Source organism: Cuculus canorus, chromosome 14, assembly GCF_017976375.1.
Source record: "Cuculus canorus isolate bCucCan1 chromosome 14, bCucCan1.pri, whole genome shotgun sequence".
In the NCBI taxonomy this organism is placed as follows: Eukaryota; Metazoa; Chordata; class Aves; order Cuculiformes; family Cuculidae; genus Cuculus; species Cuculus canorus.
In genome coordinates, this window is record NC_071414.1 from 14,713,853 (window position 1) to 14,740,689 (window position 26,837).

The 26,837-nt window shown below is 53.0% G+C and overlaps 2 protein-coding genes across 7 annotated transcripts in view; one reads left to right on the plus strand and one right to left on the minus strand.

Moving 5' to 3' along the window:
* CAMK2A (calcium/calmodulin dependent protein kinase II alpha) overlaps nucleotides 1-9,551 on the plus strand; it is a 35,729-nt gene extending 26,178 nt beyond the window's left edge. Inside the window, exons 14-19 of one of the 3 annotated variants that reach the window (XM_009561182.2) lie at nucleotides 394-426; nucleotides 1,514-1,562; nucleotides 2,856-2,931; nucleotides 3,730-3,824; nucleotides 4,200-4,437; nucleotides 4,599-9,551. In XM_009561182.2, coding sequence (XP_009559477.1) covers nucleotides 394-426; nucleotides 1,514-1,562; nucleotides 2,856-2,931; nucleotides 3,730-3,824; nucleotides 4,200-4,432 — 486 coding nt within the window. In that variant the 3' untranslated portion in view covers nucleotides 4,433-4,437; nucleotides 4,599-9,551. The remainder of the gene's footprint in view (nucleotides 1-393; nucleotides 427-1,513; nucleotides 1,563-2,855; nucleotides 2,932-3,729; nucleotides 3,825-4,199; nucleotides 4,438-4,598) is intronic. The other 2 variants (XM_054079413.1, XM_009561189.2) reach the window with 2 other exon arrangements.
* A 3,168-nt stretch (nucleotides 9,552-12,719) lies between these two features.
* Nucleotides 12,720-26,699, minus strand: SLC6A7 (solute carrier family 6 member 7). 4 transcript variants are annotated; one of them, XM_009561171.2, is made up of 14 exons: nucleotides 26,434-26,695; nucleotides 20,580-20,760; nucleotides 19,788-19,919; nucleotides 19,001-19,235; nucleotides 18,360-18,498; nucleotides 17,934-18,068; nucleotides 17,599-17,702; nucleotides 16,892-17,016; nucleotides 16,420-16,532; nucleotides 16,206-16,337; nucleotides 15,745-15,844; nucleotides 15,279-15,379; nucleotides 14,897-15,064; nucleotides 12,720-13,988 (listed from the first exon to the last, which is right to left on the minus strand). In XM_009561171.2, exons 1-14 carry the CDS (start codon nucleotides 26,464-26,466, stop codon nucleotides 13,779-13,781), a joined length of 1,908 nt encoding a protein of 635 aa, XP_009559466.1. In that variant the 5' UTR covers nucleotides 26,467-26,695; the 3' UTR covers nucleotides 12,720-13,778. The 4 variants fall into 4 exon arrangements, 2 of the variants coding, with proteins under 2 accessions (XP_009559466.1, XP_053935996.1); XM_054080021.1 differs by having other exon boundaries at nucleotides 17,934-18,498; nucleotides 26,434-26,697; XR_008452348.1 differs by lacking the exon at nucleotides 15,279-15,379 and having other exon boundaries at nucleotides 13,851-13,988; nucleotides 17,934-18,498; nucleotides 26,434-26,698.
* Between the last annotated feature and the right edge of the window lie 138 nt (nucleotides 26,700-26,837).

A 26,837-nucleotide genomic window follows, 5' to 3' on the forward strand; every position in this document is an offset into this window, starting at 1 on the left:
TGGTGGAGCTGCCTTAGCTTGTCAGCATCCCACTCCTGTTCCTGTGAGCTTGCTGGCCTGGTCACAAGGCCACCAGAGTAGTCATTGACTCCCAAAGGACTCCCTTTTGGACTATGCAGGTCCTTAGGCTGAACAACACCAGAGATTTTGGCAGGTCAGGAGAGAAAGGTGCCAGCAGGAGTGTGGGGAGGGAGCTGGCATGGCACTAGCAGCACTGCAGCAAGTGGCACATCCCTACAGGAGCACCAGGTTGTCCCCTGCCCCGTGCCTTCCATTTGCCCCTCCATGAGGACCATGAAGGGTGGCTCAGGAGCTGCTGCCTCTCACGTGCTGCTCTCTGCCTTTCTCACTCTGTGTCTCTTCCTGTTCCATCTCTTCTCCTTGTTTTTCCAGAAAAGAAAGTCCAGTTCCAGCGTTCAGTTAATGGTGAGTGTCCTTCGTCTTCCTCAATGCCGATATTGCTGGGCCTCTCCACATGTTCCAGCTTCCCCCATTTTTGGAAGTTATCTCGGGGTAGGGAAGAAGGGACACCGGGGTTGGAGGGAACATCCTCAAAGCCGTATCACCCACAAACCCCATTAACAGGGTTGGTGCAGGCACTTGCTGGCCACCAGCTGGTGGGAAGCCAGCCCTTGTTCTTGCTGATGGGTTCTCATGCCGTTTCTCCCAGTTCTCCTGACTCAGGTCTGCAGGCTGCATCGGTCCAAGGAGCCTTGGAGAAACACCTTCCATGCCTCTGCGGGGACTGTATGGTCATGGGACACCTTGCCAACCTACATCGGGGTATTATGGGTAATACATAAGCAAGGCTCTGCTGGGAAGAGCTAGCAGAGCCATTGCTCTAGCTCCGCTAGCAGAGTCTCCTTGATGGGACTCCTGGAGAGAGACAGGGTGTCAGTACCCCCTTCCCCACAAATCTGTGTAGTGCTCAGCTGTTTCTGGAAAGAGCTGTGTCTCAGCCTTCGGTGGTCCATGTGGGTCTTGGAAGCACTCTGTTTTATTGTACATTTCTCTCCCTACTCTGCGGTCAGTGTGGTCTCTCTCACTCCTGCACAGTCCCCTCTTTCTCATCCCAGCTCCTCTTCGCTGTTAATTTGTACATCTCTCTCTTTATCGTACAGTCAACATGGTGTCTTCCACCCCTGCACAGCCCCTCTCCCTGCCCCTCTGGCAATGCTTCTAGGAACCCACCAACCTGCCCTGGACCTGCCCCCGTCTCTGTCCCCACAGGCATCGGTAGGAAAGGCAGCACCGTTCCTATGAGACCCTCCACAGCCCAGCTCTTGTGCCCTTGGCTACAAGAAGTGGAGGTCAGGGAGGGCTCTGCCAGTGCTGCCCCTGAGCTTTGGTTGAGGACAGGTTGGACCTGCTGGTGTTTTACTTGGTTTCTGTCCATTGGCACAGTCGAAGCTGTGGGTTCGGACTCGGGGGGCTGTCAAACACACGAGCTCCATCTGGTGTGGGGAGAAGACGCCTCTCACCATCCCATCTCTCCTTTCTGTTCTTTGCTCAGGAATCGTCGGAAAGCACCAACACCACCATCGAGGACGAAGACACCAAAGGTACCGGCAGGGAGCACATGAGGATGTGGGGTGGCTGTTTCAGAGGGGTGCACCAGGGTTGTTAGTCCAGCCATCCTCAATGAGATATTAGCTATGACAAAACCCACCACTGGCAAGCTGTCTCGGGGCTGTTCAGGAATGGCTTTCACTCCTAAGGGGTGAAATGCCAACAGGGACATGGCCAGTCCAGGTGGTTTCACTGCTGGGTTGCCACCACAAGTGGTTGGGACACTTCTAGCGGGGACATGGGGCTCCCAAAAGCAGGGATGTTCCCTGAAGGCAGGCATGGAAAGAACAGAAAACTGTAGGGACAGCAGCCCAGCCACCCGCTCCTCTGAAATAAATGACCCTTTGAGTAAAGCCTCCAGGGGAAATCCCTGCCTCCCGCTTGCCAGAGCCAGCTTTCTAAGAATAACCCAGGGAATAATTTATTGGTGATAATTTGTAAAGTCTTTCAAAGAAGTGATCTGAGCACAAAGCAAGATGGACTTTGGCCTGACGTGAAAGTTAATGGGACATTTGTCCTGCTGGGGAGCGGCTCCCTGAGTGTGGATGCAGAGGGAAGCGCTTCTCGGGAAAGCGATTGAGGTCCCTGTAGTCCTTTCTCCGTGACTCTCTGGAACACGCTCCCTCTCCTTTCGTTAGCCACAGTACAAAGGAAAATTAAGTCAGGCATGACACTGATTTGCATTTGATGAGGAGCCTCATCAATAAGCCTAGGGTTACTTCTGGCAGCTCCTGCACAACCCTGGGAGCTTGACCTGCTTTTGCCACCCAGCCGCATCTCGGTGGAGCTGGCAGTGCCCAGGGTCCCTGGCAGCAGCTGCATGGTGCCATGCCCTTCGTGGGGTCCCTCCTTGTGTCTCTCGAGGTGGACGGTCACATCACCCACCTGTCCTCCCCTCAAGATGAGACCCTCTCCTCCCATCTCAGAGGGAAGAGAGAGCATCCTTTGTTCAGCTTGCTCTGAGTTCATGGAGTAGAAAGTCCTGGCTGTGCCACCTTTTTGGGCTGAGGGCAGCTACCACTTGGTGATTAACCCTTCTGCTCTTTAGGAAAATGCAGGGCTTTTCAGTTTTGCCCCAACTTTGGAAGACTTTCCTCTCCGGGAATGAAGAGCCGTTCTCTACCTCTCTATCTCCCAAGCCCCCCTTTTCCCCTGGATGGTTTCTAATGGCCCCAAATGTCCCACCATCTGTTTCTAATGAGAAAAAGATCCCTCACTGATACTGCAATGCCAGCACTTTTAGTTTGTTTTCTCCTTTTATTTCCTTTTTCTCTTTAAACCAACAGTACGGAAGCAAGAAATCATTAAAGTCACAGAGCAGCTGATCGAAGCAATAAGCAATGGAGACTTTGAGTCCTACACGTGAGTGTGCCCAGCAGATGTTTGGGTTGGGGCTGGGGCTCAGCCTCCCAGAGCCGGTTCTCTCACTGTGACAACACAGCCCGGGAGGTTTTACTGCTGCCCAGGGCAGGGTGACCTGGTTGATGTGGTGGTGGGGTGTGGAGACCACCTAAGTGAAACAGGGGACATAATTTTCCAAACTTGGTGTTTCTCCCACCCTAATCTGATCATATCTCTCTGCTCTCATTATCATGAATGAGCCCATTTTCTGGTTTGCAGAAAGATTAATAACTGTAAACGTGATTTATGGTGGAAGAAGGAACATTGCATCTGTGGTATCCGTTATATCCAGACTGCCACAGGCTGCTTGGAAGTGTAACTGCTTTCTACTCACTGAGCTGATGCTCCTCACAGTACGTTTCTTCTGTGTCCAAGGCCTATTTAATTAGTGATTTCTGAGCAAGTGCAGGTCTTCATCCCTGCCTCAGAGAATTGCAGCAGGGATATTTTGATACAGAGCAGAGAATATGAGTTTTTCCCTGCTGTTTTCCTTTATTACAAAGAAGATGACAGTGTTTTGGGAGGTTTAGTTGGAAATGGTGGATAGTCAAAGGGCTGGAGGTGAAGTGGGGGTGGGCTTTATGCAGAGAGCAGGGAAGAGGTTAGACTTCTGCTTAAATTATTCACTGATGTGGAGGCATCTTGGTCTCAGGCTGAGGGAGTGTTACCCTAAGCACGAGCCATTTGGGTTTTGCAGGCTCTCAAGTCAGAAGCAGTGAGGTAACCTCTTATTTTTCTCTCCCTTTCCTGCCTCCCCAGGAAGATGTGTGACCCTGGGATGACTGCTTTTGAGCCCGAGGCTCTGGGCAACCTTGTGGAAGGCCTGGATTTCCACCGATTCTACTTTGAAAACCGTAAGCAGCCCCCTTGCCTCCCAAGGGACCCTTCCCACCTCCCATGGGCTCAGCTGTGTACTGATCTCCATCAGCTTGCTGGAGAGAGGCGAGTAAGGGTGGCTTTGGGAGCATCTCTGGCTGATCTGGAAGATCTCAGTGGGAGATGAATCAAGTCTGTTAGGCCAGCTAGGGCTGATCTGTATGCAGAGGAGTTGTGTGGTTAGCTGTTTTCTAATGGACCCATCCTGAACACACCCGTGTAGCATTTACTCAGCCCCTCAAAGTAGAGAGCTTAACGCAAGCATCTTCCCTTCCCACGCTGCTGCCTCCTGGGCAAGATCCACCCAAACTCCTGCCCCTGCCCAAAGCTGTCTGTACTCATCCCCTTTCCAGTGTGGTCCCGGAACAGCAAGCCCGTGCACACGACAATCCTGAACCCCCACATCCACCTGATGGGAGACGAGTCTGCCTGCATTGCCTACATCCGCATCACACAGTATGTGGACGCAGGAGGAATCCCCCGCACTGCCCAGTCCGAGGAAACCCGTATCTGGCACCGTCGGGATGGCAAATGGCAAATCGTCCACTTCCACAGATCCGGCGCACCCTCTGTCCTACCGCAGTAAGCCCTGTGAGGCTCCGGGGATGGGGCAAGGGGGGGAATGGAAGGGATGGTGTGGGCTTCTTGTGGCACTGAGGCTGCAGAGCAGGTGGGATCTGATGGGGAGAGGGATGCTCTGTCGAAGGGTTGATTGAAGCAACCTCCCTCTCTGCCTGGTTTGTGTTTTGCAGCTGAAGCGTGGTCCTGCCCATGTGGGGTTTGTCACTGACTGACTATCAAGGGGAGACCTCCTCCAACATCTTTACCTATGGGACTTTGGCTGTTGACTCTGCTGCTTGGTTCGTGCTGGAATAACCCCCCGCTTCTCACCGCACACACGCAACAGCTCTGCTGGCGCCACGCAAGCATCCCATTGAACCCTCCCACTTCACTGAGGCCGTGGCACTGGGTCCCCTTCCTCTGCATGAACCACAAAAAGAGAAACCATAAACCTAAACCCAAGCATCTGTCCAGCGAGATGATGTGTGCCAGGGTAAAGGCCTTCATCCCCATTTGCATGGAGTTACTGCGACCCTCCACTGCCTGGCACGTCTCCTGAATTGGGCTTGGACTCATCATCCACCTCCATCTCAACCTCTGCTGGGAGGCCCCTGAGGAAGAGGAAGCAAGGGGGCAGTTTTGAGCCACTCTGTGCCACAACCTCCCTGTGCACCGGTGGAGTTTGCTTTGCTGCTATTGAGGTCCCCATGTGCCACCGTGGCTCCCACTTGCTCCTGAGTCAAGCTCTCCTGCATCCCAGCAGCCTTGGCCAGGGAACCGCAGTTTAAACCCTTTGCAAAGTCCAGCTTCTTTGTGCCCCTGGACGAGGAGGGCAGTGTGCAGATGGGTGAGTAAAGGCAATCTTTATTTTCCCTTCCCAGGAGCGCAGGCTGGCTCTTTCTCAGAAGGGTGAATAGGTTTACGCCCTGGCTCCAAGTGGCTGTCATGCCAAGAGGGATGCTCTCCCTCTTTCCTCCCTTCTCCCCTCGGAGTAGGGACCAGTGAAGCTGGGAGAAGAGAGGAGTAGAAAGGCGGCTGCTTCCTGGCACCACATTGGCAGGGCTGGGAGCTGGGGCTCTCTCAGCCGTGCTGTGGTGGTAGAATCACTCCCACACCCTCCTCCTCACCCACTATCCAGCCTGGATCTCTTATCCCAGTACCCAGCCCCGCTGAGCACCCAGTCCTGCTCTTCGCATGCAGCACCCAGCACTCCTCCATGGCCGACTCCCAGGCTGGGACAGGGGCAGCTGAGCTGGCCACCAATTTGGGGCGCAAACCTCCATCGCCCATACAACTCCTTCCAGCGATGACGAGGAATGCAAGCTTTATGAAGTGTAATAACAAAACTCTGCAGAATCTGATCGTGCTTCGAAGAAAACAAACAAGCCTTTAGCTGTCTTCTACTTTGAGCGCATGCCTTTTTATAGGGAAAAGAAAACAACCTACCGTGTATTTCGTAACTTGATTTTGAGTATTTGCTGAAATGGATCTTTATGTAATAACTAGAAACATTCAACTGTTTAGGGAAAGGGGGAAATCTTGGGCGTTGCTGTTTTTCTGTTGCGTTTACATTTGGAGAGGGGTTGTGCTGCCACGATGCCCCTGCCAGAGCGGCATGGCTGCTGGCCCCACCTCGTCCTGCGGCACTGGGTGGGTGAAGACACCCACTTGCCCAGAGCACCCACCTCTAGGGGCACCCCTCTCCCCAGGGCACCTTCCTGCACCCCACGGGTCTTCCTCCAGGGCAAACCCCAGCAGTGGCTCTTGGGGAGCCACTGGGACATGGCTTTCAGGACAGAAGATGTGGCTGGGAAGGAGAATTTTGGTCTCACCTCTTTGTTGTCAGGAAGAGGTCTGAGGATGGGTGTTTTCCCGGCAGTTCTTCCGTTTCTTGTTCTCTTTTTTCCTACTGGAACCTCTGCTCGTTGATGTGAGACTCCTGCAGCGCTGCTGCCCTGGGGGACTTTCTAGCTGCACTCTCTTCATCTGCATGGCGTTTAACTTTCTAGATGGTGCGTGTGTTGAAAAACAAAGAAATGAACAAAAAAACCTTGTTTTGGTCATAAAAAAGAGGAAAAAAAAAAGAAAAAAAAAAGGAAATGTTTTCTCCATGTAAATTCTGAGCGTGTATTTTGCCTTTTCTGTGGTTTTGAATGCTTTTCTCACTGTCGAGGCAGGGATGGCTGCCATGCAAAATGCAGCCGCATCCTTGCAGACTGCAAAAATATTTTCCCACTGGATCGAGGGGTAGAAATCCAAACCATTGGGGCATGAACAGGCCCCGAGAGGTGTTCCGGTGTGTCCTGCTGTGCCAGCAGTGCAATGGTTGCTGGAAATGTGTGTAGGAGATGCCTTTTTGGGGCAAATCACAGGTTCTCCACAGGTGTAAATGGGCATCCCTCTGCCCTCGGTGGACCTGTGCTGTTTGACTGTGGAGCTGCATTGGCCCACAAGAGATGGTCCCCAAAGCAGGGAAATCCATGCAGGGAGAGGATTAGCTTTTAAAATAGAGTCTGGCTGTTTTTACAGATCTGTTTTTCTTCCTGTAGTCATGTAGTGCTGAAGTGTTTTTTATTTTTTAAAGGAAGGGCTCAGCTCTTTCACAGTTCTCTCTCTCCCTCTCCAGAGCTGTGTCTGAAATGCCTCATCCACCTCCTGATGCTCAGGCTCTCTGGGCGTCAGGAGTATTTCTGGGGATCAGTATGAGATGGATGATGAAGGAGGAGGTCAGAGCATGGCTCTGCATGGGGGCTTAAGGCAGAAATGCTATCAGCCTGGTTCTGGAGCTGCTGATAGCGTGGACCTGAGGTGGGCTGTGAGGGTGAAGCTGCTCCAGCAGCTGTTAGTGGAGGAAGGTCTGGGACAGAGGGTGCACAGAGGTTTTCTGAGGATGATGGATGAGATGCTGGAGTAGGAACAATTTCCTTTCATGGAGAGCACACTTTGGGCAATCGCTGCTAGGAAGGAACATCTTGGTTTCCAGGGAGGCTTTGAGTTGTCTTCTCGGAGGTGGTTTGTCCTTGAGGCTTCCCTATAGCCATCTCCCCAAGGACAGGTTCCTCTGGAGGCAGCTGGATATCCTTGCACCACTTAAAATACTCCTGATCCTTTCCAAGGGAAGCAGAGTCTGGGGTTTCAACTCCTTTCTAGTCTTCCTGTCAATCTGAAGCCCGACCAAGGAAGACCCGACTTCCTGACCTGCCCACGCCGGCAGCATTAAGCACCTGCACTTTAGGGGTCTGTTCTGCCTGGTTCCTCTTCCCCAACTTTCCCTCCTTTTCCAGAGCATCTCTGAGCAAGCACTGATACGTCAGCACCCTTTCTTTCAGTAGACGTGGTGGACAGCTTCTATATCTGTCTTCCTTCACATTTCCTGATTTCTCCTAAACTTGCAGTAAAACTAAACAAATAATCAGCTGCCACCACCTTTCTTGTTCTCACACAACCAGGGATGCTCGCATTAAGTCTGTACTTTTAAGCTGTTGGCACAGTCCCTGGTATGTGCTCACTGGCATCACCCCAATAATTCCACCATGGTTCAAGTGATGACAAGGTCCAGAGCATGTTCCAATAAGCAATATGGACAAGGTCACCTTGTTGGGATGGAGTTTACCACCACAGATTTCCTGTCCTCATTGGCTTCAAGGCTGGAGATCAGGGTGTGGCACATTTCACTTTCTGATACAGACAGAACCTGGCTCATCTGGTCACTTCGCCATCTGGGTCAAACCAATCTCAGCAGTTCCCCAACCTGATCATCTCTTTCACCTTTCTCAGACCACAGGGGATATCTGAGCGGAAGCACTTGCTGTGGTGGTTTTGGGCTCCCAGCTCCACAGGTGGGCTTGGGATTCACATGTTTTCCATTCTTGGCTGCCAGGGTCCAGCTGCAACATCATCATTTCTCAGGTCTTGCTGATGCATCCACTCTGGAAGAAGAGGGCACTCCTGTGCCTCTGCTTTTTGCGGAGGAGCAGGCATTCTGCTCCTTACCCCAAACAGGCACAGCCAGGAGAGCTGTCTTTCTCCCACTACCTGGAGTAAATGCCCCTTCTGCCAGGCACTGAACCCCCACCTGACCCCAAACCTGCCTCCCCTCCCTTTGCCCTCCACAAGTTGATGTCCCCATGGAGCCCCAGAGGTTGGAGCAGGCAGAAGCACCCATCTGCTCCTGCTTTGAGCTCATGGTCTGCTCTGCAGCCATGGCAGGATTGCTGGAGAGGACCAGCAAACAGCAGTGCTGTGCTTAAGAGGGCAGCCACATAGCCCCAAGGACCAAGAGGTTTCTGTCAGCAAAAGATCCCATAACCATCTCCTCTGATCATCCCAGGAACTGCGTTAACCCTTCTTCTCCACCGCAGGGCACATTTCATGGCATACACCACTCTCTTGATGCAACAACCATCCTCCTCCTAGCACGGTAGGGACCTTGCCATTACCCATTTCCAAAGGTGCAGGTTACAGCCCATCCGTACCAGACAAGGAAACCTAGATGTGAACAGGCTGTGGGAATGTCAGAGGAGGGGCTGGTGTCCCTCTGTCCCCTGAAGATGTCCCACCGGCTCCCTTCCCTTTGGCTGAATGTCCTTCCCACGTGCAGATTGACAAGGAGTGGAAGAGGGGGTGGTGGAGGGGTTTGTATTGAGCGGCTCTTTCCTTCTTTGGGTTGTTGTCCCTTTTTTCTAACTGTTGCACAACTTTAGGGCTTTTGTAACATTTTATGGACAAGCAGGGAAAATAACAGTGGTTTAAGAAAAAAATGAAATATCTCTCTCTCTCTTATATATTATATATATAAAAATATATACTTACAGGAAATCTCTATGGAAATATTTATTTAAGATGATTGCAAAAAATATATTATAATTAAGAGTATACCAAGCTTTGTCACGTAACAAAACAATCAGGCCCCGGGGAGGGGTAACTGCCTGTCCCCTCGTGTCTGTCAGTCCGTACGGTTGCAGCTGAAGCCTTTCTCTGATCTTTTTGTACATGCACTCGAACTGTCGAGCAGTGTGACCGTGTTGGATTCAGCGGGAGCTTGATGTGGGGGGGAGGGATTGATTTTGTTTCCTTTTCCTTTGTTTCTTCGGAACCTGTGGCTGTGAACAGAATGATCACTGCTCAAATCGGATGCTCTGTTTGGGGAGGGTGGCAGGGAGGGGTGGGGGGTGCGGGAGGGAGGGCGAGTGTCTGTTTTATTCTTGGTGTTCAAGTGCAATAAATAGCTACCAACTTCTGAGCATGGAAACGGGTGATTCTCCGTCACTGTAGTGACTCAGACTGTCTGCCACCGCCTTGTCCCTCCGTCACCGCACTCCTGTCCTCGAAAGCATCAAGGCTGGGATAGAGTCTGCGGGATGCTGGTACCCTGGGCACTGCCTGCTCCTCTCTGTGGCATCACTGGGGTTGTGGGAGAGCTCGGGGCTTGATTTCATCCCCCAATTTGCCTCACCCCAACCTGGTCCTCTCCCCAGGAAGAGCGATCTGGGTCTGTAGGTGTCTGGGAGACCCCATGAGCTGCCTGGGCCTGGCTGGGGGTGGGGGCCAAGCTGTCACCCTTGCTCAAACAAGAGTTTCTGGGAGCTGGTGCTGCAGTGTGTGGGACACAGGAAGCCTCAGTCAAGCCCAGGGTGGGTTGGAGAGGCTCTTGGGGGCACCTGCTGGGCTTTGCCCATGTAGACAGGCTGGTACCCGGGGGGGACCAAGGTGCCACAGTCCCAGCTGTGGTCCCTCTGCTTGCCAGGTGTGCCCAAGTTGGGGCGCTGCCCTCCCCCCTACCATACTGTGCTCAGTTTGGGGCCTCTCACTACAAGAAGGACACTGAGGTGCTGGAGAGTGTCCAGAGAAGGGGAGTGAGGCTGGGAAAGGAGCTGGAGAACAAGGGTTATGGGGAGCGGCTGAGGGAATTGGGGATGTTTAGCCTGGAGAAAAGGAGGCTGAGGGGAGACCTTACCACTGTCTACAACTGCGCACAAGAAGATTGTAGCAGGGTGGGTGCTGGTCTGTTCTCTCAAGTGACAGGTCCTCAAGTTGCAACAGGGCTCCAGGGCAGGTTCAGATTCGACAGGCTGGGGGTGCTCACCCTGGAGAAAAGAAGGCTCCAGAGAGACCTTAGAGCAGCTTCCAGTGCCTGAAGGGGGCTACAAAAAAACTGGGGAGAGGTGTTTTACAAGAGCATGGTGATAGAACAAGGGGGAACGGCTTTAAATTGGAAGAGGGAAGATTTAGGCTAGACATTAGGAAGAACTTCTTCACAATGAGGGCGGTGAGGCCCTGTCACAGGCTGCTCAGGGGAGTGGTGGCATCTCCATCCCTGGAGGTGTTTAAAAGACGGGTAGATGAGGTGCTCGGGGGGTCCGGTGGCGGCCGAGGTCCCGCTGCGCGGGGTGAGGAAGTCTGTGGCTGCCCGTGTCCCCAGCAGGGGGCAGCACCACCCCGCGGCCCCCGCGGCCCCAGCGGCCGAGGTCCTGCTGGGAGCCTGGGGGAGGGCCCGGGGCATCCCCGGGGGGCGGTGGAGGGGACGGAGTGTGGGCACATTGCGTTGCACCGCAGGCCAGAGAGTCATAGAATGTCCTGGAGCTGGAAGGGACCCACAGAGATTCTCGAGTCACAGGACAGGACAACCCAATGCTCACATCGCGTGTCTGACGGCGTCGTCCAAGCCCTTCGGGAATACTGTCAGGCTTGGAGCTGTGACTGCTTCCCTGGGAGCTGTTCCAGTGCTCCACCACCCTCTGGGAGAAGAATCTTTCCCTAATCATAGAATCACTAGGTTGGAAAAGACCTCTTGGATCACCGAGTCCAACTATCCCTGTCTGCCACTTAACCACGTCCCTGAGCACCTCGTCTACCTGTCTTTTAAATCCCTCCAGGATGGTGACTCCAGCCCCTCCCTGGGCAGCCTCTGCCAGGGCCTGATAACCCTTTCTGTGAAAAAAATTTTTCATGTCCATCCTAGCCCTCCCCTGGCACATCTTCCTAATGATCTGAGGCCACACTTAGGGATATGGATACACCACTGTTCCTGAGAGCAGGGTGTGCTGCCATGAGCAAGTCCCACATCTGCCTGTGCGCAGGGACATGTCCTCTGGCTGTGCCACTGCCCTGGTGCCCTTGGCCCTCAGTTTCCCCTCTGACAGTTTTGATCCCCACCACATCCTCAGCATAGTCTCTGCTCAGGCCTTCCCACCGCTCTGCAACACAACAGTGACTGATAGCTGCTGTCAACTGAGAGATCAGAGGATCCCGGGATTTCAGGAGTGATTGAAGGAATGCGGCAGGACCTCACACAGGTAGGAAACACGCAGAGACTGGAGCAGCTTGCTCAGCCCAAGGCACCTCCATCTTTGTCCTGGGAGGGTGTCAGGCTCTCCTTGTTGCTCCAGCACATTGTGGCTGGCAGTGACATCGTAAAATGCTCGAGCCTGTCACCTGCTCCATCACACTCTGCAGACCCACGTGTGTGCCTCACCAGGACCAACCCAGCCTGGGGTCTCCACACAGCACCCACTGTGATGGCTGGGCAACACCATGACCTCCCGAGGCCTCCTGCTCAGTAAATAGTGTCAAGGTTAGAGCGAGGGATTCATTGGGGCCATAAATGTTTATGGCAGGCCCTCCCCGCTCCCCAGCCGCCACGGCCTGAACTTTCCATCAGCGACACTTTTATGGCTGGTCTCTAATGATTAACCTGGGGGACAGCCATGGAAGGTGCTTTGCAGCACGGTCGTGCTGCCAGAGCCCCACGCACCCAGGGAAGCTAGGGCTGGGGTCCCCCCATCGTCACAGCCATGGTGGCATATGGCAAGGAGGACATGGAAAACTATTGGTGGTCCTGCAGGGAAAAGGAAGGGCAGAGCAAGATGGGAAGCATCCCTGGGCATGGGGAGGTGGATGGGCAGGAAGAGGAGGTGTCGAAGCAGCCCTACGCTCTCAGAGAGGCAGGGAGGAATTAAATCTCCCCCACCACAGGGAAGGGCTGTTAAGGAAAACCCTTAACATTGTGCCAGGATTCACCCTGGAGGTCCAGCCTGCAGCACTGGACTCAGGGCCACATGCATAATCCTGAAAGAAACCCTAATTTTTCCATTTATGCTGGGTTTTTGGCTTTTATCCAACCAAAGCAGAGAATTGCAGGACAAAGCCCAGGGGGATGCTGTTGCCCCCTCATCCCTGGAAGCCCCATGGATGTGTCCTTCTTGTGTGTTATGTGAGCTCCTTTCATGCGGGGGGACGCAGTGCTTGCATGCTGAGGATCCCCCCAAAAAACACAGGCAAAGCTTGTGTCACACACTGCTTTTTAATGGCAAGCAACGGACATGGGGGAAGGCACACACAACACCAGGGTGATGGGGATTGGCAGTGTCAGGTCTGAATAGCCCCATCCAGGAGCTCCCCAGCACCACCCAGCAGTGTTGGCAGGAGTTGACGTTGCTGGGGCACGAGCCCGGTTCCGAGCTACCCCAAAATCACACATAGGCCCTGAAACCCAGTCCTTTGACTTTCCCTGGGAAAAACAGTGCCCAGGGCTGCAAACAGCCCTTGGGTTCCCCTGGAGGGACAGACACGCTTCCTCCTTTGGCACCAGCTCCATCTGAGACCTGTCCCTGACCTTCTGTACACATGCGGAATGTATGCTCCTGCACCCAGTCTTTTCCATTCCTCTGCCTTGCCTCAGCTCCTTCCCTTCCTTCTACTCACCCCAGCGCTACCAGGCACCAGGGGCCCCTGACCCACTGAGGTTCCTGGGGGACCTACAGGCTTGGAAAGGCTCAAGCTGGTTTGTTTACAAAACATTTTTTCCCCTTCCTATTGTTTTTAACAGCTAATTTATGAGGTCAGTTTTCTTTGGCAGGACACTGATTTTTGCTGGTTTTGCTGGAGTACCTCCGTGTAAGCAACGCACATCAGCACATGCTGTCCTCAGACCTTTCTCACATGTGTTTGTGGGTTATTGGAGTTAAATACACACAAGCAGAGAACAAACCAACTCAGAGGACCTTCTCCTCCCGCCTGTCTCCTGCAGCCCCAGCATCCCTGCAGCCTGAGCATCCCTACATGGGGAAGGCAGGGCTGGGGCTGAGGGTGGGAGTGAGGCAGCTCAGACATTTGCACCAGACACTATCACATGAACACACAGACTGTCACACAGCTTGCCAGCGCTGAACAGAAACAACCTGGGGGCACCGGGATGGGCAGCAGCTCTTTCCTGGTGGGGCTGGGGCAGTGGTGAGGAGGGCAGTGGAGCTGGCAGCTTCTGACTGCTCCCTGAATGCCCTCCTTCCCCAAGCCATCCTGAAGTGCTGCAGTGCAACCTGTCCAAATTGAGGGCTGAGCCCCGTCTCCAGCCTGCAGGGTGCTGGGTTCCCTCACATCATGGACTCCTCCTCTTCCTCTATCTCTCGGTCCACCTCGATGGCCGTATTCTCAAAGCTGGTGATGCCCCCGTATTTCCGCATGTGGACCATCAGCGGCTTGGGGGACTGGCTGCCAGCCAGGCTCGCCACGTACATGCCAGTCCTGTTTTCCTCCAGCGATGGGCCCCAGTCCATGGTGGGTCGGCTGGCCTGCCGGACTCGCTGCAAAGAGAAAGGTGGAGGGAGCACAGCCACCCTGCACTGGCCACCACTCCAATCCCCAGTCTGCACCCACGTCTGGCATCTCACCCACCCATCCTGGGAACAATGTGCTCTGCCAACCCCAGGGGACTGGAAGAGCCTCAATGAGGATGGAGTGAGGCTAAAAGGCTATCCTGAAGCTTTTTGGAAAGGCAGCTCTGTACAAAGGCTCCGCTGTGGCCTGGGGACATAGTATGGTCTATGGGTGCTGGTGGGGCTTGCAGGAGCTAGCGGTGACTGCACGGCTACGGCTCTGTGGTGTTAGAGATACCCGGGCAAGGGGTTCAGCTCAGCCAAGGTGATTCCTGGCTGCGCCAAGCCAGACAGTGTCCAGCCTGTTTGCTGCCTGCTGAGGGCAGCGAGCTCTTCTGCCTCTGCTTTTAACAGCCTGGGGAGAGCAGCAGAGCACAGCTGGGACTGGGAAGGCTCAGAGCAGCCAGCAGCTCTGTGACGTGCTCGTGGGCAACGCCTTTCAGCAGCGGGATCCTGCCCATGCACAGGCTGGCAGCTGCCTTCCTTGCTCTGCCATTGCTCCTGCAAAAGGGGTGCAAAGTCCCACACATCCATGCCCGCCCTGCGCTAGGGGTAACGTGCTTCCCAGAGAGAAAAGCATGGCAGGCTCGGTTTGGAGGGGGGATGCCCGCGGGAAAGCACCATGACTCAGTGCTTGCCTGGCATCATGGGCTGGAAATGCCCTGGGATGTGCTGTCTCTCACATGCCATGGGCAGCAAGGAGGGGATGGAGACACACACCTCCAGGAGAGAGGATGCAGAAATCTGGGAGGATACAGGTTCAGCAGGGGCTTCATGGTCACCCCCACACATTTCTGGAGTGTTCTTCAGCAATGCCAGGCCCCAAGACCTCCTACCTCCCACAGCGTCCCTTCTTCTTGGAGCACAGCCACCACCATGCCCAGGGGAATCATCAGGCAGGAAAGGACTCCCATGAGGATGCCCAAGACCTCGGCCCAGGTGGGGAAGCGGTAGCTGCCATACTCAGAAGGCTGATACTTGACAATGTTGTAAACCAGCAGAGCCTACAGGATGGGAAGAAAACAAAGTCAGTCCAGAGCCCTCTGAAGGTCCTATTATGCTCAAAAAAAAAAAGGCCTGGAGACCTTGAGCAGGATCAGAATGGTCCCCGTGACAGAAGACACCATCAGAGCAACTTGTCACCAGGGGGGATCATCCAGAGATGCTGGCAGCACTGCAGCTCTCCAGCACTATCCAGTACCTCAAATGAGCAATTACCATCATTGTTGCTGGTGACAGGACCATCCAACAGGCTCTGAAGTAGGGCCCTGGTTTGAAGCCCAGCATCATGTGGATATCTCGGCAGAACCTCTTCATGCCTGGAGGAGGTAGAGGGACTCAGAAGCCATGACCCCTCCTCCAGAGCCAGGTACCTGTACTAGGTTGCCTTGCACCAACCAAAAGTGGTGCTCTGAATACTCTACAGCAAATAAGTGTCTCCCCTCCCAACCAGGATATGTAGGAAGGGGGCTGAGCTGGTGCTGTCTGAGGGACGAGGGTCAGCACCCCATGTATTTCTGTAGAGGTGAATCCAGTGATGGCCAAGAAGAAACACGAGTTTGGAGCAGAGGTTTTTCATGCTCCATTGTGAAGCTGCTGGCTTCCCTGCTGCTCCCTCTAAAGCTTTGCCCTCATATAGACAGCCCACTCCTCCTTGTACCCCTGTGGGCACAGACACCCTTACCATAGACACGTGTCACCACGAGGCACGTAGTGATCACCACCACCATGAGACCAAAGCCAGCACTGTAGTCATCCAGGAGGACAAGCCAGTACATCCCACCCTGTGGAGGCAAAAGACAGTGGCCAGCATCCCTGGAGCCGGCATCCCAATAAACCCCCACCCATGTCCTCCCACTTCTGAGGACACGTCTCTCTGGTCCCTTTCAAGGGCACCGAGGAAGAGAGCAGCCGGGCAACCACAGGAGATATCACCACCCTTCTGGGACTGGTACAGGGACAGGAATAATGCTGTATAACTCCCCTTGGACCGCACATCCCCAGGAAGCCCAAACTCATCAATTGCCTCTCTTCTACCTTGTTAGCTGACATGAATACGTGTGTCACAGCTTCTGTCCCTACCTGAAGCTCTGCATAAAATAAGGTCCTAGCTGGTCCCCATGATTCAGCCAGCACCATACTTACCTCTGTTGTGAGGATGAGACCCATCAGAAAGAGGGCAATGCAGATGACAGCTGAGAAAGAAGCTTTTTTAGGCCGCAGGTAGTAGGGAAATTCATCTGTCACTGCCGTAACAATAGTCTCCATAAAGGCAAACTGCACACAACAGAGAAGAAGGTCCCCTAAGCCCCCCGGGCTGCCTAGGCACCACAGCAGCCTTGGTGGGCTCCATCCTTACCTGGCTGTCCAGGCCCAAGGTTAACAGCATGAAGAAGAACAGGAAAGACCAGAATGGAGAAAGAGGAAGCATTGTCATGGCCTGGGGGTACACCACAAAAGCCAGGCCAGGACCTAGGGGAGGCAAAGGACAGCAGGGTGAAAGGGGAGCGACGGCATTGGGCACAAGGGCTGAGGGAGAGGAGAGGGAATCCTAGCAGAGCCGTACTGCGGACCTGCTAGGTCTCTTGCAAGATGGGCAGGAGGGATCCCACAGCAGAGGGTGGAGAGGTGCAGGAGAACAATCCTGCTCCTTTCTCTGGCCTCTGTTAGATGTTACTTGATGCTGCTCAAAGTTTGCATGGCAGGAACTGGTCTCCCCTCCTCCCTCCCTGTACATGACACGCTGACACCCTGGATGTCATCCTGGAAGGGATGGTTCTCAGTGAACCCAGGCAGAGAGTGAAGGAGAAGGGCTCTTTGTATGGCCTCACCTGCTTTTGCCACCTGGTTAACTGGGACCCCAAGCTCCTGGGACATGTATCCCAAAACGGAGAAGATGGCAAACCCTGCCAGGATGCTGGTGATGGCATTGCCCAGAGTCACTATGAAGGTGTCCCTACAGCGAAGAAAGAAGATGCTCTGAACATGCCCACTCCTTCCCACCCCACCCCACTGCACAGTGGAGTGGCATTGCCCTAGGTGCCACAGTAAGGAGATCCAGTATGATTCTCCTCCAGGGCCTCCCTTTCCAGGGTCAAAAGCAGTGTATATCTAATGACACGGGTCATTTCGTGGGGTTCCTCCCAAGCTGGCTTTCCCTAGTGGAGGTGATCCACGCAAAAGTCCAACACTGAGATTCTCCTTTCTGCTAGTGACCTGCAATGGATGCTGAGTGAAGGACAAACACGCAAAATTAGTCTCAAACACCCTCAACCTTCAGCACCTGCAGCCCAAAACTTCTAGGCCAGGCACTGTGCCTTGATGCTTAGAAGAATCTTCTTCCACAAATCCCTCTGTCCCTCTCAAGTCTGTGAGATCTGCCAGGTATCTGTAAGGTACTTGGGCAAGGAGGAGCACTGAGCAATCGTGTGCTGCACCTCACGCTACTGCTGCCTTTGAACCCCTTTGAACCCACCAGCTAAGATATTCACAGCTCCCCTCACCCCATGATTTTTCTGAGACAGCAGCTGAGTCCCACCTGTAGATATTCTGATGGAAGGTGTTGTATGAGGCGAAGGTGAGGAGGCCCCCGAAGCCTACCCCAAGGGAGTAGAATATCTGCAGGGCTGCCTCAATCCATACCTGTGAGAAGGAAGCAGGTCTGAGGAGAATAGTGTAGACAAGGTGTGGAGCAAAGACAGGCTGCTGAAAGGCAAGTAGTTGTGGTCTGGGAGCAACCAAGAGAGAGGACTTTGGGTCAAGGGGTGGCCAGAAAAGGCAACCAAGTAAGGGAACTGCCTCTGTTGCATGCTGGAGGTGGCAGAAGAAGGTTCAGTTTTGTGTCTTGAACAAACTGCACAAAATCCTGCTCACCTTGGAAGACAACAAGTGATCAAACTGGGGTGTGAGGTAAAAACGGATCCCCTTCCAGGCCCCCTCCAGCGTCACACCACGAATAAGCAGCATCACCAAGATGAGGTATGGGAAAGTGGCGGTGAAGTACACTACCTGCAGGAGAGCAGAAACAGCTGGGAGAGCTGAGGGTGAGAGCATGGCTGTCCCCCATAGTCCAGGACGGGACACTGCATCGCTTGGCATCACCCTGCGAAGCTGCGGTCCTGGAGATGCAGCAGGGCCACTGGTGTTAGCCCTGCTGGCATCTGGGTGTGAAGCCATCCCTGAAGTGGCCTGCGTCCTGCTGATGTTCTTCATGGGTCTCACTCTCCCAGATGCACACACAAGTGCAGGCTCTAGTGGGCATCGCTGTAGGTCTCGCAAAAGAGACCATCCAGCCCTTACCTTGCCAGAGGATTTGACTCCCTTTAGGATGCACAGATAGACAATTGTCCAAGAAAGGAGTAGGCACAGACACAGGTTCCAGCGGATCCTCCCAGGATCTCCAATCCCAGAGCTCCCTTGGATGTGCAGGACATATCGGCTAGGGTGAAAGAAGAACTGCAAGTGAGCAGCTACACGCCCCCCTCCCCAATCTTCCAGATACCCTCAGTGAACACAGCAAGGCCCTCTCCTGCCATAAATAGTTTAGTCAAAAATCCCAGCAATGAGAGAGCAACAATGAACTGGCAGTTGTTTGCCCGGGGAAGGGGGCAATTGGTGCAATTTCTACACCATACTTTAAAAAGCCCAGAGAGCAAATCTCCAGCCAGTCCAGGCATGGGATGCATTCAGTCTAACATATCTCCGGGTCAGCAAAGGAGTGCTAGATCATGGACACCTCCCACATCTCAGGGACATGATCTCAATGCTCAACTGAATTATCTCCCACAGCTGGCCAAGAGAGCTCATCACTGTACCCACCATGCGTGTCCACCATGCCATGAGATGTGCAGCACAGACCTTCAACCTTCATCCCATTCCCATGCTCTTCTTGGCTGGATGCCAACCATATCCCCATGGCCAGGTCAGGCTGAGCTCTTTACCTCCAGTACTCCTCGCTAGGGCTGACAGTGTTGGTGATGTTGACGGGGAGGGTGGTGTTCCCCGCCTTGATGACGTGGTGGTCCAGGCACAGGTCGGTGTTCCACCAGTTGCCGCAGTGCTGCCAGGGCAAGTCGCTTGTGAGGGATGCAAAGAGGTAGAAGAGAACATAAGCAATGATCATATTGTAGTAAATGGCCACCAGGGAAACGATGAGGATCGTGCCCATGCCAACGCCTGGAGGAAGGAGAGGGTAAAGAAGAAGTGAGCCATCTCTCTGAGTGTAGCACATCCAAAACCAGGGTCAGATCTTAGCAGCTAAACATTTAAACAGGTGGAGGTTCACCTGGCAAGTGGAGCCCCTAACTGCCATTGTACCCTCTGGACATGCCTTCTCTGAACTGATGATCTATTGCATCATACAGATGGTTTTACTCCAGCTTAATGTTAAGAGCAAAAGTATTTGATGTGACCTTTTTTTTTTTCTTTGAACATTTTATTCTTGCCTTTGACAGTCATTGCCTAGCTTTGATGCTATATTTTGTACACTAGCAGGCTTAATGATTTTCACACAACATCCAGAGCCTCTGAAGACTGATAGGTCTCAGACATATCTTGCATCTACAAAAACAGCTAACACAGAAGCCCAGACTGCTCCACCTTTCCCCAGGATTTAACCTTTGATTCTAACAAGAGTTTTAAGGGTCATGGGATGATGATGGTGATCCGTGTCCTGGTCAAGCAGCTCTTCCGGAGCCCCCACAGAGACTCTGAACTTCACTCACGCACCTTTAAAGAGAGGGCTTATCTTCCAAACAGCAAGTGGCCCCAGGCTGGAGAACTGGCCAAGTGACAGCTCCATGAAGAAGATGGGGATCCCGCAGATGGCCAGCATGATGAAGTAAGGAACCAGGAAAGCTCCTGCAAGAAGCAAGGAAAACACTGTGAAATAACACAGACCAAACACCTCAAGCCCATCTATGACAGGGAATAAAGTTCATTCAATATCTGTGGCCCTGAGGGATCTACGCAAACATTTACAAGGCAGCAAGGGGCAACAGCTCACCATTGGCACAGGAGAAATGGGCTGGGGTTCATCCTATGCCGTGCTTCCCCCTCCTCCCCCACCCCAACTCTCTTTCTCCTTGGATCTTTCGCAAACACCCTGAAATTCTCCAGTCATTATTGCATGTGACAAGCAGTTACTCTAGGAGCAGTTGAACAAACTGGGCTCTTGCAGTGCAAAAGGCTTGCTCCCCTCCTTCTACACCTGGGAAGCATTTGCTGGTCCTGCTGAGTCCTGGAGGATATCAGACCAAGAAGCTATTGAAAACCAGGGGGGATGCTCAGGTAGTATTCAGTCCAGCATGCAGGTGGGGATGTCTGCAAGGCCATGAGTGCGGAGATGGGCTGGTGAGTCCTATCCACACATGGGTACAGGTTGTTGATGTCCTACAGCAGGAATGTGGGGCAACAAACACTATGTCTGTGCTCTGAGAAGGGGAATCTCTCATGGAAACATCTCACCAGCCCAGCTCAAGGAAGGGGATGATATGGTCACTCCATAGAATGACTAAGTACCTCCTCCATTGGTGTAAGCCCTGTAGGGGAACCTCCAGACGTTTCCGAGGCCCACACAGTATCCAATGCAGGAGAGGAGGAAATCCAGCCGCCCCGTCCAGTTCCCTCTGTCTTCTGGGCACTCAGAACCCAGGTCCCCTTCCTGGCTGCTGGGGCTCACCAGGAGCTCTGGTGTCATCGGCTGAGCGAGAGAGCAGGGGATGGAAGAGAGCAGAAAGAAGAGGAGGAATGAATAAAAGCAGAGAGTAAGAAAAAGAGAGAGGGAAGGAGAGCTGAGAAGAACTTGGGTGTGAATTTGTGACCCCCAAAACATTTGTTCCTTGGGGACACCTTGTCCCAGCATTTCTCCAAGCACCACACAAGCCAACATCTTGCTAAGCAAGGAAAGAAGATAAACGTGATCCCACATGACCAGAACTCCTCTGGGAACTGCACAATGGCCCAGGTTCACCCTGGGAGACCAGGACCCATCTTGCAACCCCAGTTTTCCAAGAAATCCTTTAACGGGGCCGTGACAAACTTTCCCGATCTCCTACAGAGCATGGGCGTGAGGACAGCATGATGTCCCCAGCTCCTGCTATGCCAAGCAGTCGGCTACCATTAAATGCTCTGTGTGTTTTTCACACTTTTCAAACCGTCAAAAGCCTACACTGTGGAGATTTAGTGATGCGTTCCCAGTTGTCGCTGCTGAGCAAACTCCTTCCAGGTTTCCTAATCTGCCCTGGATCAGTGAGGCAGAGGCAGCTATTAGGCTGGACAGAGATTAACTCGTTCCCATCCTCCTCAGCTCAGCAAGATGTGAGACTCCTGCAACACATTTGAGTTGGGGTGATGCACCAAGAGGGCTCCTTGGTGTTTGTGAGTCTGTACATCAGGTCCTCAACAAAACGTTTGGTCTACCTCAGCCTCCTGAATCTGGGAGAGCATCCCCACCAGCTTCCATCCCACTGGCAGTCACCAAAGCTGAAAGGCTCAGCCTACAGCTGGTGGATGAGATTCCATCACAGACATCACCTCAGCAAGACCAGACAGCAAAAAAGGGTGGGATCACTGTCCTTCCCCTGTGCCACTGTGTGTTGCTGTGCCTTTGCCTGGGAGTTTATTTGGTTCAGCTGGTACTAAGGCACAGAGACAGAAGGGTGCTGGGGACCCTGCCAACTGGGCACCAGGAGCCCATTTAAGAGCCTTCCCTTCTTGCTGGACTATTGAAAGACAAAAGCATCAATTTCCATGTCCCTGAGTGCATGAAATCATAGGGAATGAGTCCATAAGATATGGCTGAGGGAAAGAGACTTGGATTTGGGGGGATCAGCCACAAAGGGTTGTAGGTCCTCCTGCCCCAGAGTGCTCATATGCTCAGAGCCTGCTGCAGACCTCCACATCCCCAGGAGATCGGAACAAGTTTACAAGCAGAGCTCAGTGGTGTCCTGCTGCAGCCCCTGGGGAAGGTGGCAGCCCTCTACTCTCCTCCCGGTCTTGTCTCTGGCCAGACCTTAAGATGCTCCTGCTAACGGTTCCCATGGAGACGAGGAGCTGTGTTGCTGATGGCGTTGGCTGCAGGCTCCCACTCTTCACAGGGTGCACCCCACTTCTCCAGCTGCCAGCACCACACACAGATTGCTTGCAGCCCAAGCACGGAATGCAGATGTAAACCTGTCCTCACCTGGTCTCCAGACCTCATGAGGAACAGATGAGCTGGGACAAACTCTTCCCAAAGGCAACCTCAATTGCACAGCTTCAGCAAAGGCATTACACTAAAACCTACCGTTAAAAGCCCATCCTCACTGGATCACAGGCAAAGGCCAGAAGAAAAGCTTCAGAAACACAGGTTGAGAAGTCAAAATGTGACCGAAATATGATACTGTTGCTCTAAAACCGTTGCTACCTGGCAGCCCTCCTGCAGCCATTTAGCACAGCTCTCCGGCTTAGCAACTTCTCCAAACCACGGCCATGCCTGCTAATTAACCCAGCGCACACAGTGGGTACAGCCTGTGTTTGCAGGTGATGGACAGACTGCTCTGCAATATCCCTCCCAAACGTGTCAGCAGCTAAAACCTGTATTCACAGAAGTCCCTGCCAAGTGGGTACAGGAGCTATGAGACCATCACAGTTTGGTCTTCCCACCAAAAAAAATACTTCACACACCCTTACACTGCCTGGGAAAGCTCTTACTTTCCAGGTTTGCATCACAGAAAAACAGCAAGCAGGGATGCTGGGAGATCATTAAATCTTCTCACCTAATTCCTCCACCTCTGCCTGAATCCTAAACAGCTGCAGGAGGGTACAGGTGGAGCTGCATGACCCGATTAAATGCAGGTGCTATCCATCAGAAATCGAATGAAAATCAACAAAATAGCAACAAAAAAAAAGAAAGGGACTAACAGGGTTTTTCCCAGGCTGTACATGGCCTGGTCCCTGTCTCAGTCTAATTTTTCAGAAGTCAGGGGATGTGGTTTGTCATCTGTGTCTCAATAATGACTCCCCCCAGTCCTTAATATCTTTAGCAGGAGCTGTGCAGTTCATAAATTTAGGACCCCAGGGCAGAAAGCAGAGACTGCTCAGGAGTCAGACAGACCCAAGCACAGGGACACTGCAGTCCCCAGACAGGCTGGGGACGCATTGGCCAGGGGTGCTGCTGAGAAACACACACGGAGGCTGCTCCATGACTGTGATGCACAAAAATGCCCCAAATCACAGCCTTTCCATAGAACTCACAGAAAACCTGGCCTATTTGCTGCACTTGAATTGTAAAATACAGTATTTAAGGATTCCAGTCCATCTTTGTCTCAAATAGCAGTCAGACACATAGCTCTCTTCTTTAGGACGCTGGAAATCTTGCACAACTGCTTGATTCCAGCATTTTTTTAGGATGAATGCTCCCTTTCAGCCTTTGTCATAACAGGAATTTTCTTTCTCGGCAGCAGCTGAAGTGCTCTAGTGCTACGATATCGCTCTATTGCTTTCCCTCAACTGCCATCTTTCAAACCGGGCTCCTCTCTCACCCTTATAAACACACAGGCCTAAGAGCTCCCTTAGCAACAACGTCTGCTTTGAACACAGCATCACTTTCCATTATTCACCAGAAGGTGATCCCAAAGAAGTCAGCAAAGCAAAGGTCACTGAGAAGAAAAAGCGCTTTAGTCTCTGTCAGATAAAAGCCGGTTTCCATAAGGAAATTGCCCTGTGCTAATTATTTTCTGTAAACCAGTTTACTTAAACCAGATCAAAACCCATCCGTATCCATGAAAAGCCAGCCAGATTAAAGTCAAAATGTGACTTTTTTATCATATTTTGTCCCCATTCAAAGTGGCTTTGTGGAGTTATTTTGTTAGTGTTCTATGCGTGGATTTTAACTGGGAGAAATGCCACCCAGCACCAGATTTCTCCCCTGCGGATCCGAGCTGTATGCGAGCACAGTGTGTCTGTAAAGTGTGAGTCACTTCAGATTAGTTTGAATTGCTTGTTAGTCTCTTCGAGAAAAAAAAGAAAAACAACCTAAAAATTAATTCAGATGTAATATCACTTAGCAAGTGAAGTAAATAAGGCATCTCTACAGTGTGGAAGAGCCCTGAGAAGGGCTGAGCAAAACCTGCTTTCCCCCAGCGCAGGCCAGGAGAGGGAGCAAGTGATGCTGGAGGCAGCACAAGGGGTTTGGGGCTGGAGATGGCTGAGGCTGAAGCAAACTCATCACAGAGATGTCCAGAGCGCAAAGAGCTCGCAGAGTTGCAAATGCTTATAGCCTTTCATCAGAAAACCCTGGGGAAGGAGCGAGGAAGGTGTGGGGCAGTTTGTGGCAGGCAGAGGAGGGCAGCGGCTCAGGCAGGAGGATACTGCTGAGCAGCCTGGTTGGTACAGGAAGAGGTAGCCCAAATCCTGGCTCCCATCATTGTCCTCTATGAGCTTTCCGGTTTCTATCAAATAATCCCCCCCAAAGGAAATGAATAAAAACCATCCGCTCAGCTCTTTTGGAAACATTCTTATGCAAAATCCAACCTGAAATCCTCGGACCCTCAGAAAGATCTTCTCTATTAAAGAGGAATTTCCATATGTCTAAAATGTCTGGTGGGAGGGATTAAAACTGCTGCCTCACTGATGGGAAGGGGATCACTATGAGAGCAAGGGGACGCTGTTGGGGTCCCGGGGTGGGTGCTGCAGGCTGGGTTGTGCAAACTCCTCCTTTGCCACTGGGGAAGGTTGATGCCTGCATTACACCTGGTGGTCCTAAAGCGCCAGGTGGGTGTGAGCGCCAGGTTCTCCGTCTGGATCTCAGCAAGAGTATTTTTTGGGTGATGGAAGGCAGTAGGGTCCTGAGTAGCACTGGGAATGGGGAAAATAACTCTTTAGACATCTGCTTTCCATTCTAGCTGATCACTGCGGGACTAAATGAATTCCCAAATAAATGTTAAACAGCATCACCAGCAGCGGAGAAATCCAAGTATCTCAGAAAGCCCTTGGAAGGACAAAGAGAATTTTTAATGGAATTTGCAATCACAAAGTCATGTGGAAAAGCAATTTGTAGGAAATAAGGTGGGAGGAGGAAGAGTCAGACTATGCCTTGGAACAACAGCAGAGAAAGGCAGGCAGCCCCAAGGCTGCCAGGGCCATCAGGTAGCTGCTGGCTTTCACCGGGCCACTGATGGCTTTTTTACATCATGTCCCAATATCCTAGAACTTCCTGTCAAGGATGAAACTCTGCTGGGTTTTCGTTCATCTGAAGGTTGGAGTCACTCTGCCTTGGGCTTAGGGGGTGCGGTTTGGCAGAGGGCAAAGCCCCAGGAGCTCACGGCCTGGCATACTCTGGGAAGGGCTGACCCACCACCAGCAACAACATATAGAATCATAGAATAGTTTGGGTTGGAAGGGACCTTAAAGATCATCTAGTTCCAACTCCCCTGCCATGGGCAGGGACACCTCCCACTGGATCAGTCTGCCCAAGGCCCATCCAACCTGGCCTTGAACCCCTCCAGGGATGGGGCAGCCACAACTTCCCTGGGCAACTTCCCTTCCAGTGCCTCACCACTCTCATGGTGAAGAAATTCATCCTCATGTCTAGTCTAAATCTGCCCCTCTTCCGGAGGCACTTGTGGCTGCCAGCCTCTGCCACCCTGCACCACCATGTATCCACGTGGGACCTGCAGAAGGGGCATGATGCCCAACACAGTGGGAGACCCAAAGAGCCTGGTAAGAGCAAAGTGGCCGTGGAGGGGAGCCTAGGATAGGAAAGCCTTAAAATTGGGTTTTAGAAAGGTTTCCTGCAGGATATAAAAATGTTTCCAGCTCTACCAAATGCCAAAGGGCACCAGGGGAGTTGAGGGTCCTGCACTACCCAGACCTCTTTATATCCCATGGAGGAGAAGGTGATCGCAGCTGCAGGTGAGAAACTCACTGCCCAGCTCCCTTGTGCTCATCCCAGCGATGGGGGAACCCTCACCACCCCCTGAGACCAGGCAGTGCCTGGGGCTGTGGGGAGCAGCGTCCCCAGGGAATCACGCTGTGGGAAGCCAGCTCTGCCCCTGGGTGCCCACCCACAGCCACCCAGACAGACACAATATGAATCATTGCCGGCAGCACCTGCTCTCAGCGGAGGGGTGGGAGAGAGAAGGCAGCTCTGCCCGCAGCATTGGGCCTCTGTGCTCCGCTAATTGCAGCGAGGCAGGAGCAGTCATTATGAAAAGCCCCCCACCCGTCTCCCCACCACCCCACCTCGACCCCATGCGCACACGCTATGCCCGTTTGCAAGGGAAAAGTCTGCACGTGGAGTCTCCCCAGGCAGGGATCGGGGGGTGATGGGCACCCCTTGCCCCCGGTGCCCAGCTCCCAGCCCTGAGGGGCAACCCCACGTTCTGGCTCTCACCTCCCGAAGATGTTGCTGCCGAATCTTCTTCATCCCAGAATCCTGTTGCTATGCTCTCCCCGCTCTGACACTTTTTCCTCTCGCTTTCTCCGGCAATAGGGAGGGAGAAGGGGGAGCGGGAGAAGCGATAACAGGCAAGGAGGGGGGACACCTCCCTGCCAACCGGGCTGGTGAGGTGGAGGAAGGAAGGGGGACACGGGGGTAGAAGGACTGGAGGAAAGGTTTGCCTGGAGTTGTGCGTGCTGAGATGAGAGGGAGGAGGGGATGGCTCTGGGCAGGCTGGAGAAGGGCTGTCTGTCAAACGCACCCCTACCAGGGCGGGTTGGGGGGGTCCAGGACCTCAGCCCCCGACCAGGACAGTGAGGAGGAGCAGCTGCTGCCTTACACATGCCACAAATGCATGA

Bases quoted from the DNA above. Each gene is read 5' to 3' on its own strand.
- SLC6A7 (XM_054080021.1), bottom strand. From the start codon at position 26,466: ATGAAGAAGATTCGGCAGCAACATCTTCGGGAG. The intron at 19,236-19,787 runs GTGCGTGAGTGA...TCCTTCCTCCAG, and splicing joins GATAAGCCCTCTCTTTAAAG to GCGTTGGCATGGGCACGATC. The intron at 15,380-15,744 runs GTAAGGGTGTCT...TACCTCCTCCAG, and splicing joins CGTGGTGACACGTGTCTATG to GCATGAAGAGGTTCTGCCGA.